Source organism: Ascidia mentula, chromosome 8, assembly GCF_947561715.1.
Source record: "Ascidia mentula chromosome 8, kaAscMent1.1, whole genome shotgun sequence".
Lineage (NCBI taxonomy): Eukaryota > Metazoa > Chordata > Ascidiacea > Phlebobranchia > Ascidiidae > Ascidia > Ascidia mentula.
The window spans coordinates 9,192,438-9,207,951 of NC_138573.1; the positions used below are offsets into that span (position 1 = coordinate 9,192,438).

Sequence of the window (15,514 nt, forward strand, 5' to 3'; positions counted from 1 at the left end):
CTATTATACCTCTAATAATAAATTTGCATTTCAGTAAACTAATCGACGGAAACGACTAAAACCTAAACCGCCACCACATAAATCAAAGAAAAAAAATCGCAAAAAGCCTGTGCAATTTGACAACATCACAATGACATGTTTTGGTTGTAAACATTACTTTATTTATCAAAGTCAATAAAGCTAGTTGCATAAGTTAATAAAAAATACATTGCATACATTAATATACACATATACATAGTTACCGGTTATACAAATTTATTGATATAAAAGTAAATTCTGTTAATGACGGTTTTCCCATAAAACTATATCAAGAAATTTTAGTTATTCATTAGTTGTGCACATCAGGCAACAAATTTCGGCGCACTATGTTTTGGTAATGTTTATGTCGGCCTAACAAACTACAATATGGTTATAAGGTTTATATTTCAACTACAAATTTTAAAGTGGCAATCAAGTAGTACACAAAGTAAAACGCCGAAAACTTTTTTGAAGACTAAACTCAGCAGGGTCTGAACAAACAGATGAGATTTCCATAGACGGTTGAATGTAATATCTATATTATAACCAGCAGCAGTCCTAAAATTGCTTTGTGAAGAAGGAAAGCACACAACATCCAACAATTATCCACCAGGCACATATTCGTGCCGCTGCTCCACTACTGACTCCAAGAACGTTTGCCCCTGTTTCACTGACGCACTTCGCAGTTGGTTTGTAAGGGCTGAGACCTGAAGCGGTTCCATCAAGCAGTGCATTAATTGTTCCAATGTTCACTGAACCTGTCAGTGGAAAAAATTGAATGTCCGGAAAACACAACTATAATAAACGATATTCCTTACCGGCAATATGTACCATGACAGATGAGCAACCAGACATAATCACAGGAATATCGACATTATGAAGGACAACCACTCGCATGCGCTTGATCCCAAGGGCTGAAGCAACTGCTGCTGTGAAGCGGTAACTAACAAAAAAGAAAAGGAATATATATTTGACGCCGATAGTATGCGACTTTTGTTTGAGATTAACCATCAAATCTTGGTGCAAAATAAAATGTCAACAATTCTGGGGAAAAGTCGACAATTCAAGAAATAAAAAATACTACGATTGATAATGAAGATAATTATGTAATATTAAAAAATACTGTCCAAAAATTAGTTTAACTGACCCGCTTCAGCAGTTAATTTTTAATGGTTTTCAACGCTGTACAAGTTTACACTTAATTGTCGCACCTGGACTAACACAACTTACTAATCATATTGTACATTGCTTTCAAACTGAAGTGTGTACACTTGGGTGGTTGGTAAAATGTTGGCGCAGGTGACTCTTGGCGCTCCACCATTACTTGCGTGAAAGACGATGGATCGACCAAGAACTACATAATTTTGTTAAAAAGTTGGATTGTTGGACTCCAACAATTCATCATAGCATCCCTTACCGGTTTTGCTTGTATGTAAAGGCAAATCGGCATCTATAAAAAGTCTTCGTCCAGACGACCCCTGTACCGTGTATTGGGCCTGTAACAAATTACAATGTGTTAGCACCACATACCGGTTTGTTTCATAGGTTAAGTTTTTGTCCATTGGCTCAAACGACTTGTAAATTATGAAAGAAATTTTTGAAACTCCATCTCACATGTTTTTTGCTTAAGTCACCAACTTCGCATGCCAGTGGGTTTGTCGTCAAGCATTGTCCGTAGGACGAAGCGCTCACATTTGCATTGTAAGGGTTGTAGTGTCCTGTAATTTTTCCACTGTTAGTTTAATAAAATGTATTGAAATACACGAGGCATTATCATGCAAAATTCAATACAACTGTTTTTGTAGCCGTGCACAAGATTTTTGTTGCGAAGTGGATCAAACATAATTTTTGGCAAAAGTGTATTTTATGTAAAATAGGATTTGATGCTAAAATGTTCACTACATATAAAAAAAAACAAAGAGTTATTTCTAATAGTTTACCTTTAGCTATGGAGCATTCTTCCTCACTAAGCACTGGATCAATGTGGACATGCCAGTTGTGATACGGACTCTGAAAAAAGTATGTTAACGATGAATACCTTTTCCAATGACATGTTAAAAAGGTTTTACCGTTACTGTTGAGACCGGAATAAGTGACACTTCTAGGGTGGTTGGCGACGCACTTCCATCCTCATAAACAACTTGCCTCTGAATAAAAATTTTCCGTTGCGTTGAATAAAAGAGAAACTTAGTTTCGACACAATTAAAAAAGGCGATAGATTCTATAACCAACGTTTTGATCAAACTAAACACTTTAATATTAACGCAACCTATAGTTTAAAGTTTACCATAGTCAAATAGCCAACGAAAAGCGACGTAAACAAGACTTGAGCAGATATAACGTGTCCGGTTGTGTCGCCAGGTGTTAAGTCAATCGAAGAGCATTTCCACCTGTAAAGAAACACTATTTATGTTTGTTTACGAAACAACTGTACACCGGCGTTTCCGCGTTTTTTTATACACTTATTTGCTGTGTAAACTCATTTTTATTGAAAAACTACTATGTCGCTCTAAACCTAGATTGTTTCAGAAAAAAATCACCCAAAACTTTGAATGAGTCGAATGGTTTGAAACAAGCTTTTCTGACGCAGGCAATATTTTCGCAACCTTTGTTAATTACAAAGGAGGATTCGGAAAGACTTACGGTTGAGATGAACTGTGAATAATAATCGATCTTCCTGCAACGCCTACAGCAACCCCAGTTGGCAGGTTATCATCCAGCTTGTTCAGAGTAATGCTCTGCTGGTTTGATAGGGTTGAATATTTTCCACTTAAATCACCAACAGCGTATTTGTCGAAGGTTTGATTTGTGACTAAATCAAATAAATAAATGACGTTATCATAAAAGTTTTATATATTTATTTACGCGTAAACAGTTTATCTAATAGGTTATGCACGAACTCACGGCTTAAACACTGTGTTTGTGTTAAATGTACACTATATACCTGAGATGGAAACGCCAAAAGGATTGAACAGGTTGCCAAGCGTTTGGCATTGAGACACGCCAACAGCAGAGGTTTGTATGGGAAGTTCGTAGATTCCATAAGTTTGTGCGCTATTTGCCAGTCCACTAACAGTACCTTGTACCTAAAGCACAAATATAAAAACATTTCATTCAGGTTAACGTTTGACCAGTTTTCACACTTAATTGATTAGATTTTAAACTAACCGAGGTTGTGTCGTATTCACTGGCTTGAGTGAGTGTTATAGCTCCAGTTACTGACCCGCGGTTACTTCCATTCCACGTGGCCCCACTCTGAACCACAAGTTCCCACAGATTCGTGATATTTCCACACGCGTAACGTGGTGCAGCAGAGTCAGAATCGTGAATTACTATTGAACTGTCACAAATAAAGATCGTTATGCCTTGTTTAACATACCGGTCATTTGTCGTTTGACTTCCAATTGGTAAGTCTTTCGATCAAGTAAATTTACCATGCATTACGTATTGCATCATGTTGTGGAAGTAAACAGGTATAGCCTAGTACCATATTTTACACAGTGAATCGTGTGTTTGGTCAACATGAACTAACAACAATGTTTGCATAATGTTGATGCAAACATGGACACTGACATAATGTGTACAGTGCATCTTTGTATTTCGGGATATTGGATTTCAGGTTGTCGCAGCACTTTTTGGTTCAGTTTGTACCATTCAATAATGCTTTTCTTGTGTTAACTTGTCAAGTGGAATTGGTAGAAAACTACGAAGTTATGGCAAGGTTAATGTCAAGTTCCTTGCAATTATATTTCCTTTAAGTTTTTTTTGCAACTTACCGACCGATGACTGAAAAAATTCCGTGCAAAGGAAGGTTCGAGTCGGTAAAAAAAAACTTTCCAGCATTATCCTGAAGCGTTGTTGACATATCCAATGTTCCAAGCCTTCCAGATAAGTCGCCGAGCTCACATCGAAACGGATCGGATGACGAACAAAGTGCACTGTAATTGCCAGATGTTGGAACCTGCAACATATGACAAGTTTACCAATTTGAAACAAACAATGATGTTTACTTTCAAAACAATAAATGCTTTTCGATGCTTTTTATTCTAATGACCTAAACGCCAAAGAATGCAAAAGTGTTTGCTAATGAACTGCAAATGTTTACCTGGGTAGGATTGTAGTGGGGACCGGCACTTGCACAATCCGTTCCAATTGGGTAAACATGAACGTGGTAATTATGGCTTTGGGTCATGACGGCATTCTGCAACAAAATTTAGGTAATCACAACACATTTAAAGCTTATTAGCTGATTTTACAGATATCAACTGCGAAAAAACGGGCCAAAACAGTGCAAACCACAGTTTGTATTGGTTTGTTGTGGTGCACGAAGAAAAAGAATCAAGCAAATCACGAGACTCTGTAAAGAATACTGCACTACGTCAATTTTTGCAACACCTACGATATTTGCAAGTTCGCCGAAGACGCTGGTGTCTCCATTCGGGTCATTGATTGACTGGCGGAAATACATTGTTCCATACGCAGGTGCCCTAAAGTTGACAACCGCTATCCTAGTTGCCGTCGGGTAGCCGATGCTCGCACATACCCATCTAAAACAGTGGTTGATTTAATAGTATGTTATGAACTGTAATTTAGTCAATTTTATATGCTACCTTGCTCCGCCAGAACGGTGAATAACGATGGACCTTCCTATCACGCTGTTTGGTCCAAACAGAGGCAGGTTCCAGTCGGTAAAAGTCTTGTTGTAACTTGTTGTGTCAATCGTTCCGTATTTGCCACTAAGGTCACCTGCATATGAAACAACTCTAATGAAGAGTCGGATATTTCATGATACCAATGGAAAACATATTTTTAATAGTATATTGCTGTGTCGGGAAAATCGGCACCACTACGTCGAGAACATTTCTAAAGGTTTTGAGATAAGACTATTCTTGTTTGCAGCCTTACCGATTTCATATAAGTCTGATGTTTGGTTGATTAGACCAGTGACGGCATTATATGGATTAAAGTGTCCCGCAACGTTTGCCGAACTGCATCGGTCGTCACTTGAACTTGTGCGTTGTGGCACAGGAAACTTGTGAATATGATAACTTGCAGGAAGATACTAGAAACAAAACACAACAATCAAGGTATTGACTAGTTTCTGTGCTATAAAATAAAAATTATATTGTACAATGCTGGACTGGCAACATTACACTCTCTGTAATTTTCTTTGCAGAAATTTTCTTTCTCCCCAAACACAAAACAATTTCGCTTGCTAAGAAACGATGCTGGATGTTAATTATAACGAACCGTATTTTTCACGTGCGGTATGTTTGTTAATATCACATGTCACAATCACATGGCACACAGCACTTACCGCGGCCTTGAGACCAGACAACTGTACGCTTGACGTCGTCACGTCGAATGGTGACGCTTGTGTTATGGTGACGTACCCAACAACGTCATCCCACGAAAATCTGGTAGTAACAGTTTTGCTTGCAATCATCTGCACTTTCGTACACGCTTCCGTGGTGCTCGAAAATACTATCGCCACGTAAGATTGAACCGTTTGTAAGGTCGGCGCGAAGTCACATTGTCGTTTACCTAGATAAAAATCATTGAAATTAATTACTGATATCATGCAAACCCTTTATACTATATAACACAATATTTCATGTATTTTTTTTTACCAGAAGCAGAAACGGAGTTGCCAATCGAAAGCGCTTGGACAAGCGGACTTGCACCGCCCAGAGCAGAACAGTCACTTTGTGTGGCTAGCTGATTTGGTCCGGTGGAATATTGCGTTAAGCTCACCGAGGTTGTTTCAGTAGGATTCGCCTTCCCCGTAGCGTATGCCAAATTTGTGCAGACTAACAAGCCCGATAAGCTTGGTCGCTTTCTGTGTTACATTATATGTGTTTCAACCAAAGTCGGGTCGAAGTCATCACAAAACTAAGTTTGTAAATGTACTAGTAAGACATACCTTATCCACACGTCTCCAACCACTGGACCTATAAACTTCGCCCTCCAAGTCTGTGTTTCTTCCCCAACGGGAAGTATAGTGGCGCATAATACTTGAGTTCCATTGGTAAGCAACAAACCGCGATTAAAAATGCTATTCTCGTTCACACCAGGAACAACAGTGGTTGCGCCATTTGATGCACCTGTGAAAATTCATAGTTTTGTGAATATCCGCTATAAGGTGTGTTTGTTTTTCGAAGTCAACCAACCTGAAAAAGCAAACAGAACAGCGCCAAGGTTTGAACAAACTTGCTGAGCTGCGTCTTGTTGTCTGAAAACAGAGAACATAATTTAATGTTATTTGTTTCTTAAAAAGTGACAGCATAGCTACCCAAACACCGCGGGAAATTTTGTTATTTTATAACTGTAGTTTGTATTGCTGTTAATTGAGACGGATACGTTCGTGTTGTTTCCATCCGGAACAAAAGTCACGTAACCCATCACCCCTTCCATGTCGATGGTTGCGACGTAAGTCAGACAAGATCCACACTCTGTACATGCAAAAAAACACACGTTGGCAAACATTTTACCCAATGGATCCACACACAATGCCGATGGCCCAAACATTAACATTTCAACTACGGTGAAAATAATTATTGTGTACTGATTAAAGAGCCGCTGGTCCAAGTGGCAGTCAGAGGTCGATTTCGGGTATTTTTAAACAAGTCCACACTTTTATGCCATATACAATACATTTGCGCACGACAGTATTGTTCGCATAATTAATGAAATTCAATAGCTCATACTGATGCAACCAACCGCGCAGCTTTCCGGCAAGGCTGACCAGGTCGACCCAAGAAAGAAAAAACGCATTTTGTCAGACACAATAAAGCGGAACGAAAGTTTTGTTGGTTTACTTCAAGAATCCTTGCTTTAAATCAGTTGTACGGGCAAGAATTATATCATAATCCTTTGTGTGCTTTACTTACAATACTAAATATAAAGATTTGCCTTGCGGCGTCTACACAGCATTAGATCCTGAGACCAAATGTCAAACTTAAAGCGACATTATAACTATCAATGACAAAAACGACCCGAAACATTTTACCAGTTTTGCAACACACGTGCTTTATAGTCATGCAAAAAAAATTGATTTCTACCTCAGTTACTCACCGGCAGCAAGAAAAACTGACAGCACCAGCAACCACATTGTAGGCATGTATCTTCTATTATTACCACTTTTATTTTAGTATCTGTAAATAAGTGTTAGCTCACAGTCAAATACGCAATAAAGCAAATTAAATAGATTGCTGACATGTGCTGCCTTTGCGACCTACTTCGTTCAAAGCGTATCAGCGACCCCGAGCCATTCACTTTTTTTCGCAACTGCTTTTTTCACCCCAGGCCAAAAAGGAAAAACTCGCTAACCTGGCACTGCAATAACACTATGAAAAGTAATAAATTGAATACAAACACAGCACCTTTTGTGCAAGCGCTTAACATACGCTTTGCTTAAGTGAAGAGGTTGTGAATACATGTGACGCATATGTGATTCTCACTACAAACAACGTCCGCGAAAATGTAAACAGAACTGTGCTGATGTACTTAGCACAGCCTTGGGCAAATTCACATCTACACTTGCTATCTTAAATAATAAAAAGTGAGGTACATCTTGCACAATACAACGCTTTTGCTGAAGGATATTAGAAGAAACTTCGTCCACGAGTATAAATTCATTCTTGTACCAGTTTGGTTACAATCGCTGCATCAGTTTTCAATTCAACATGAACACTGAGCCGACTGACTTGTAAACAAGCCTAACTTTCTGATTCGGGAAATCTTCAGATGATTCAGCTGGTGAGTGACTTAACAACACGATCAGGCAGCTGATTTTAACCTACCCACGCTCGGTAGTGGCTTTTCCTCTTTCATCATAAAAAGGCTGACTACCAGCACGCCGCGCTATATAATAAAGTGCTTTTATTGTTTTCGGTATTCACATCGAAAACGCGTCATATGCTATAGAACAGAAACCCCACACGTAATCTTTTATCAGGGAGATATGGTACCACGCAAACTACTTATAGCACTGCTTTGTCTCTGTGAATATTAGTAATGCCACGGACAGACAGACCTTTAATGGACTATGTTTAGACTGTTTATAGAGAACCATGACTAGCGATTTACAAAAATTCCACCACACATGCCAAACCCCCCATCATCACGCGGTACACAATGACATTTGCAGTATTTGATCCACAGAACTGGTGTCTGACACATACTGTGTTTTTAGCAGCAAACGTAAACACAGCATAAGTATGAAGTAATTGCTTTTGCAACTGGGAAAGATAAAATGATTCAAAGTAATTTCGTTCCACAATGGGAAAGACTGTGCTGTTCATAGTTTACTGCAAAACAGGTTCTTTCCTATAGAAACGTATCTACAAGGAAATATTAAAATCGTGGCTTAGTTTCGTTCCTATAGAAAGATTGCCTGCATTTCATCAATCACAATACACAAATAAATAACCGCAAACATCCTTAGAAACAACGGCAAACGAAACTAAGCCACGATTTTAATATTTCCTTGTAGATACGTTAGCCTGCGCTATGCCTTTGTGTATTGTTTGCAACGAAGTGTGAAATTGCACACGCTGTGTCGAACTCACACATATCCACACGCTTTACCTCTTCCGGCATGCGGCATGACTTTACTTATTCATCACATATACGTTGTATATAAAACCTAAATTCAGTTTAAAGTTCTCTCATGAGGTTTTACAACTGTTAATATAACAATATGACGTGGTAAATATGTTTAATAATCGATTACGACATTTATTTTCTTGCCATTCATGTAATCATTAGTTTAATTGCCGTCCTCCAACACTAAACCTGCAGGCTAGCCTATTCTATCGAAGTCAGATATCCCAAAAATATGTTTGTCGCTCAAATGTGGAATAAAACATGTCTGTCGTTTGAGGCTCACCCACAAACATAACCGCAAATAATCATTACGATTTCCGTTTTTTTTAGTAACATCGTTAGTGTTTTGGGTAAGCGCTGTTTAGGGTGTGGCGGTACGTAGTAGTACAGTCAACATGGCGCGAATAATCAGAATAAAGCCTCCAAGAACATTAGAATGTTTGAAGATAACGCACTATAAATCATTGCATTATTAGTCACAAGGAGTTTTGAGCTTCTTAACGATTTTTAAATGTTGCTCATTGGTGGCAAATTTATTTTGACTATTTTCAAAATCTTCGTTACTCGCAAGCTAACTTATTAAAAACGCCCCTTGTTTTCTCAAAACTTAGTGAACAATTTTGTAAGACTGCCCGTTGGACATGTTCTGCAGCAAACACATCATGCAGTCTATACCATTCGACCAACCAAGCTTCCTATACCGCTTCCTTGTTAGGCAATTGTTTCCAACATAATTCACAGGAATATGATAATAATATGACTATATAGTAAACACTGGTTCACACATATCGCCGTTTATCATATGGTTTACTTTATATTCTGATAGGTACTCCTGGAAAAAAGACAATAAATTTAAAATTGGTATATCACGTTTTCAGGAAAATGTGTTTTTAAATATTCGATCTTTTTCGCATGTGAAATACCAAAAGTCACATAAACACTGGCAAATGAAAGTGATCTCTATTTATATTTTCCTTGGTCATTTTGCAAGCAAGTTTCATATCATACACGATAGCCTATATAGTATACTGCACACACTTTGTGCTTTTCCCCTTGCTTTTCCTGATATTGTGTGTGCGATATTAGTCATACAGTGTGACTAATTTTTAATTGTAACTTTCTTTTGTCTGCAAGTACAAAGCCCAGGGCAATAAACTGTGCTAGAAAGGGCGGTGTAAATATTTTACGAGGTAGCGTATATGTTGGCCCTTTGTACAGCCCGATATAAATGCCAAAACAACTATCCTATACAGTATTTAGGAAATTCGACAAAATCGTCGTTCAATGGATCGCATTATAAATTGGCCATTAAACTGTCAACCAGGTATTTGCGATACTTTTTGTCTGTTAATATTTGCTACCTATGTGTACTTTTCAAATCCACGTGAGCACTGGCGACGATTTTCAAAGAAACAGAAATACCCACAGAGGCTTTATAGGGGATTTAACTCATGAACCGGTTCCCCACTTGCGGTTGGGGAAATCAACAGCCAGGAGGTTGGATTTAGTCAAACATTAATGTTTGTTCCTTCGCAGTATACTCATACGTACTACAGCTCCTGTCCATTGTCTCCGTTACACATGATTTACTGAATTAATATTGCACGCGCAGAAATATGAAACATGGTCATATTATTTTAATCTTTTGTTGAATTTGTTTATTTCAGTGTGTCAAAGTTGAGTGATTTAACCGTTATGACCTGCAGTACGGACAAACTAAACGTATTTATGGGACTTTCCAATTTCTAACATTTAGTTCCTGGATCTTGACATTTCTTTCTCGCGGGCTTAAGTGTGGGTATGAAGTCACTTTTGCCTGCAATCACCACTTACGATGAGAAATGAAAAAAAAATCAATTGGGTAAATGTAAATGGCACTTTGTGGTTTGTTCTTGCAATTTTATTCTATTTCGTGAGCTGCATACGGATGGCCACTGTTCACTGCAGCTTGGTGTGACAATGGACAATCTAGTTATTTTTTTTGTTCACTAAAGTTACATCCACCACATGCGTATAAATTGCTGGTACTGAAGGTTGACCCAGCTTTGACCGAACAAGCGATTCAATTTTCCAACGTTTACTGCATATAATGTCATTGAAACCATTTCTCAAGAATTTGGCAAGCGACAGACATTAGCGCGTCATGCGACTTCCGCTATTTTTGCAGTGCGTTTGCAATTTTTTGCGCTGTAATGTTACCTGCATAGATATCCCAATGCAATGCGTGTATCATGTGAAACGTTATGTTGTGCAAATCATTTTGATTAAAAAAGATGTATAATGTTGACATTCGATGTTACTTAAGATTTTCCAACCGCACCCTTGAGGTAATCTCCACGCAGTCGTTAGGGTTTTTTTGCAGGACCCTTCGCCATTAGCTCTATTCTACCTGCACGAAGGTTAGGTTTTTTGCAACAGGACCTCTCCGAATTTGGCCTAATATACCTGCGCTCATGCGTCGTCCACAACGGGGACAGCAGCCAATCTGATAAACTGCATTTGAATAAATTGTTAAAAAGTAACAGATTAAGCAACACTTAAATTTACACAAGATATTTTGGATTAGTGCTGATGGCCAACACCAAATCACTGAAATAGTGCGACTTCGATCGCCTCTGACGCCACAAGAATTCGTCAATGTACGTCGGAATATAGTCCCGACCATAGGCTTTCTATTGAGTTGGTGTGGACGCCTTGTGACGTTAAATACTGCGCAGAGTGATTTACCGTTCTGTGAGTAAATCCTATGTCTAAGTGCAAAAAGTCACGTTTAAAGAAATAACATTTACTGGTCACTAAGTGAAGTAACTTCCTAAAATGTTACTCAATTTCTGTGCCGAGCAAAATGTGTCGACGGATGACCGCCTCCAACGTTACTTGGTCCCTGGAAGGAACCAATTCCATGAAACAGTCCCTGTTAAAATAGTTCTGTGCAAAATGCAATCAATGCGTTTTTAAAAAAGTTCTCATTTTGCATATCAATGCCTCCGAACACCCACTGCTGCGGAATCGGGCGAGTCTGGGCGTTCGAGCAAGGCTTCCTCCTACAGGGCCTCCAATGACACTTGGATTCCGCAGCAGTTCTTCTGTGCATACCTGCATAATGCCAGTGCAAACATTCTAAATAAGTATTAAACAACCCATTCAAATGATATAACCATCACCTCTCGGAGAAATTCACTCCAATCGACAGAAATTTTGTTCGATATTTCTGCTTCTTTTTGACCGCCTCCTGACTTCGGCACTCGGCCTAATTGTACAGAATTGTCAGAAGTTGAACCATGGACAGGTTGCTCCTTCAAAGAATGAACCTGTCCGAATGGACACTCGTTTTCGCCATTCCTGCAAGCATGAAGGAAACTATGTATTAATTGAAGGAAACTATATATATATTAATGCAATTTTTTTAGACATTTCCTAAATTTGGAGAAGATAACGGGAAAAGTCTGTCGATTTCAACCCAAAAACTTACTTGGTCCTGGCATCTCCATATAAACCCGTCTTCGTCTTACTCGCCCGAAGGCGTTGTTCCCTCACAGACACATGACTGACGGCCCAATAGGTTGTGCTAACGAGCAAATTTAATTGCATCGTCGACATGAAACAGAGCTCTGGGGTATTAACAGTTTCTAAGAGAAATACTCGTTGGATTTGGTTAAAAATAGGCTCGATTGTCGAGAAGAAGCTCTTCTACAAAATACTTAAGAGGGTCAAAGAGGGTTAATAAAGTGGTAATGAATTAACTTTTTAGTACATGCAAATTTCAAGTTTGTGCGGCGTCTTCTTCATGTTAAGTATAGTTGTATACTTCGGGACTTGTTTGCCGCCAGGGGCGCTTTTGCGCGTTAACCTCAGCTTACATTTTTTCGTATGTTGGTTTACACATCCTTGCGGTTGATTGTACCATTTTCAAGCTTCTAAAAGGTTTGTTGTAATAAATAATCAATGAAGCGTAAAAATGTATTTTTTCGTTGCTGTTGTGCCTTTCGTCGACTTTGCGATGCCTGCAGGAGAACCGTGAAAGTGCGTGAAGGCTTCGTCGATTCATATCTTAGGTTAGTGACGTCACAGTGACAACGACGAAGTTTCTCGCCCACACACACATACGCGGTTCTCCTGCAGGCACCTGAAGGTCGGCAAAAGGCACAACAGCAACGAAGAAATACATTTTTACGCTTCATTGATTATATAATGAAACAAACCTGTGAGAAACTTGAAATTGAGTACGATCAACCACAAGGGTGCGTAAACCAATATATGAAAAAATGAAAGGTACGTACAATTGCACACTAGACCCGACAAAAGTATTTTAATTTGAGTTTTAAGGACATTGAATGTAGGATTCGACTCGCCTAACAAGGGCGACTACAAGTTTACATAAAAATTGCATGTTGAGAATCTCATGCAAATTCGCCGAAATAAGCATAGCTTATGAGGCATATCAAGAACCACGGACGTAAAGTTACTCGTTAAACAAGGATTGGCCTAACGTTATCGTTTACGCATACACCTGCAGCTGTGACAAAACTAGTTTGCCGAGCCGGAAGAACCGCAAGATATACGCATTAATTAAGTAACACAAACCAACCAATCGATTATGTCTTTCAACAATTTAGATTTTAGAACGTACGATAACGTTAAATTTTTTGAGATATCGCATATCACAAAAACAAACACATTTAGTGTAACAGCAGAATTTCTGCGCGCGTGGCATCGCGCTTTCGCCATACTAGGGTTGCAATCTGTCTATCTCAATTTCCGAAACAGGCGTGTAATTGGCACACATTCAACACGGACAAGGTTTTCTGTCCAGAATAGCCTACAAGCATTCATGAGCTTACATGATAATGCAAAGCGGCAATAAAAAATACGCTTACCGGAGTTTTGAGCCAAGAAGTTAAACATCACCAAAACCGAACAACAGATTCGGGTTGCTCACACAATTTTAAATCATTCATTCTCTGCATTGCTTATTCAAATAGAATCAGTTAACTTTACTAAAGCATGGTAGAAAGAAAGCAGTTCTTTAGCAATATGATGTCACACAGACCAAATTGTTGTTGAAAATTAATTTCGTATGCTGTGACGCAGTTTTTGCATGAGTGATTTTCGATGTTACAATACATTGAAACTTCCCTAATTCAAATAACTCTGCACAGCGTTGTGGAAATAGGCGCTCATATTTCTGATTTCTCATATTTCAATACCAAACACTAGTTAAAAACATGTAATACCATGCATAACTCTTTTAAAAGATATGAAAATAGTTGGAAAATTCGGTCGGGTACTTGCAGAAAATAAGAAATATGAATTGATATTCATAAAACAAGAAAAAATATACATTGAATACCCAGTCGGAAAAATTTCACCCGATCATAGATGAATTATCATGCAATCATGAATAAAAGGATATATTCTTGTATTATCTTCTTCGTTCTTATTATCTACTTTTGTGCCCTTAAAGGTAACACTGGCCAATAATAGATTTACTACTGTGATTTACCCATACACTACCAGTATATTCAACTGTTATCACACAATAAATACCCTTAATTTGCACCATGACCATGCTTGGCCAATAATAACACAATGGTTTTGGCAACACGTTTTATTTGCTAAAACAGACTATTATAGTCTTCATCTGAAATTGGCAGTGTTGAGCTGCTACTGCAGCTGCTGCTGTCACTTGCATTCAATGTTGCTTGGACCCTGCTTTTTCTCCCACCATCCCAGTCCGAAATTTGGGACAGAACAGTCTTTACTTCGTTTATTATTTCACTTCTTGGCATTTTCATGACTGGTGAATTTCAAACAGGCTAAAAGTAATGATTATTTAAAACAACAATCAAAAACAAACTAAATTAGCACTTACGAAGCAGGATGGCATAAGCTTTCGAGTCCCGAAGTGGGCGCTTTGTATGCTTGCTATATATAGCCGAGGATAGGTGGCTCAACAAAAGTGGAGTTGCAAATGAGTGTCCGTTTTGTCTTTCCGCGCAACATTTCTGTTACGTCAGAGTGATCTTATCTTTCACCCGCGTGTTCTTATCTATTACTGTACGTGTCCTGGTAGTTAGTGGTGAGAAGGGCTGTGTTGCACACTGAACGTCCAGAAATGAGCTTTTAGTAGGTGTGCTCTTATATTTTTTTTGATTTGTTTTTACAGACACCGAAGATGCTTTATAGCGAAATATATTTGTGTCACACGAAAGCCAATAGATGTTTAATATTCTTGTTGAGGTTTGAACTGCTTCCTGCAATTTGATTCTAATCCAAAAAACACATTTTTTGATGGATGTTTGTTGTACCTTGCAAAATATGGTAAATGGCAAGAATATTCTACCTGAATGAGGTTGGTGATTTAATCGCAGTCGCAGGATAGTTTTGGCTGCATACGAAACACGCACCCAAAACTATCGACCAATATCCACCACCACTTTCCATGCTATTAAGTCGGGTGGTGCTAGGCAGCAAATTTACAAAACTTTTCGTTTTAGTCAAGAAATTTGGTGTATTTGTATACAACATACACAGCAATGTTCAAATACAGGTTTTATGAGTTTGAACGCTAATTGCGCACTTTGACTTGTTTCTGGTCAGAAGTAAAATTGTGTTAGCTGACAAAATTTAGCTGTGAGAACAACACTTTTTATCAAAGTTAATGGGTTTTGTTCCAAGAAAATATACAAACGTTTTCAAATACCGACTCTTCGCATCAGTTCATTGTGTTCACACAATGGTTGTCAAATTATTATTTTCAATGAGGCAAAGTGATCTGTATTTAACTGGCAGCACTAATCAATGGTACAGTCATGAATAACGCTTCCTTGTGTCTACGAAACTGGTCGACCAAATTTCATCGTTTGTACTTTTCGCGCAAATGACAAAG

The 15,514-nt window shown here is 38.5% G+C and overlaps 1 protein-coding gene across 1 annotated transcript; it reads right to left on the reverse strand.

Annotated features, from left to right (window-relative positions):
* Positions 1-31: 31 nt before the first annotated feature.
* LOC145911218 (uncharacterized) lies at positions 32-7,271 on the reverse strand. The gene is made up of 22 exons (XM_082998485.1): positions 7,093-7,271; positions 6,311-6,470; positions 6,189-6,250; positions 5,942-6,122; positions 5,649-5,857; positions 5,336-5,562; positions 4,924-5,080; positions 4,629-4,764; positions 4,418-4,565; positions 4,124-4,219; positions 3,795-3,979; positions 3,187-3,358; positions 2,963-3,104; positions 2,662-2,830; positions 2,306-2,408; positions 2,088-2,165; positions 1,959-2,028; positions 1,633-1,736; positions 1,436-1,514; positions 1,249-1,372; positions 837-961; positions 32-776 (listed from the first exon to the last, which is right to left on the reverse strand). The coding sequence occupies exons 1-22, from the start codon at positions 7,136-7,138 to the stop codon at positions 577-579; spliced, it is 2,973 nt and encodes a 990-aa protein (XP_082854611.1). The 5' UTR covers positions 7,139-7,271; the 3' UTR covers positions 32-576.
* Between the last annotated feature and the right edge of the window lie 8,243 nt (positions 7,272-15,514).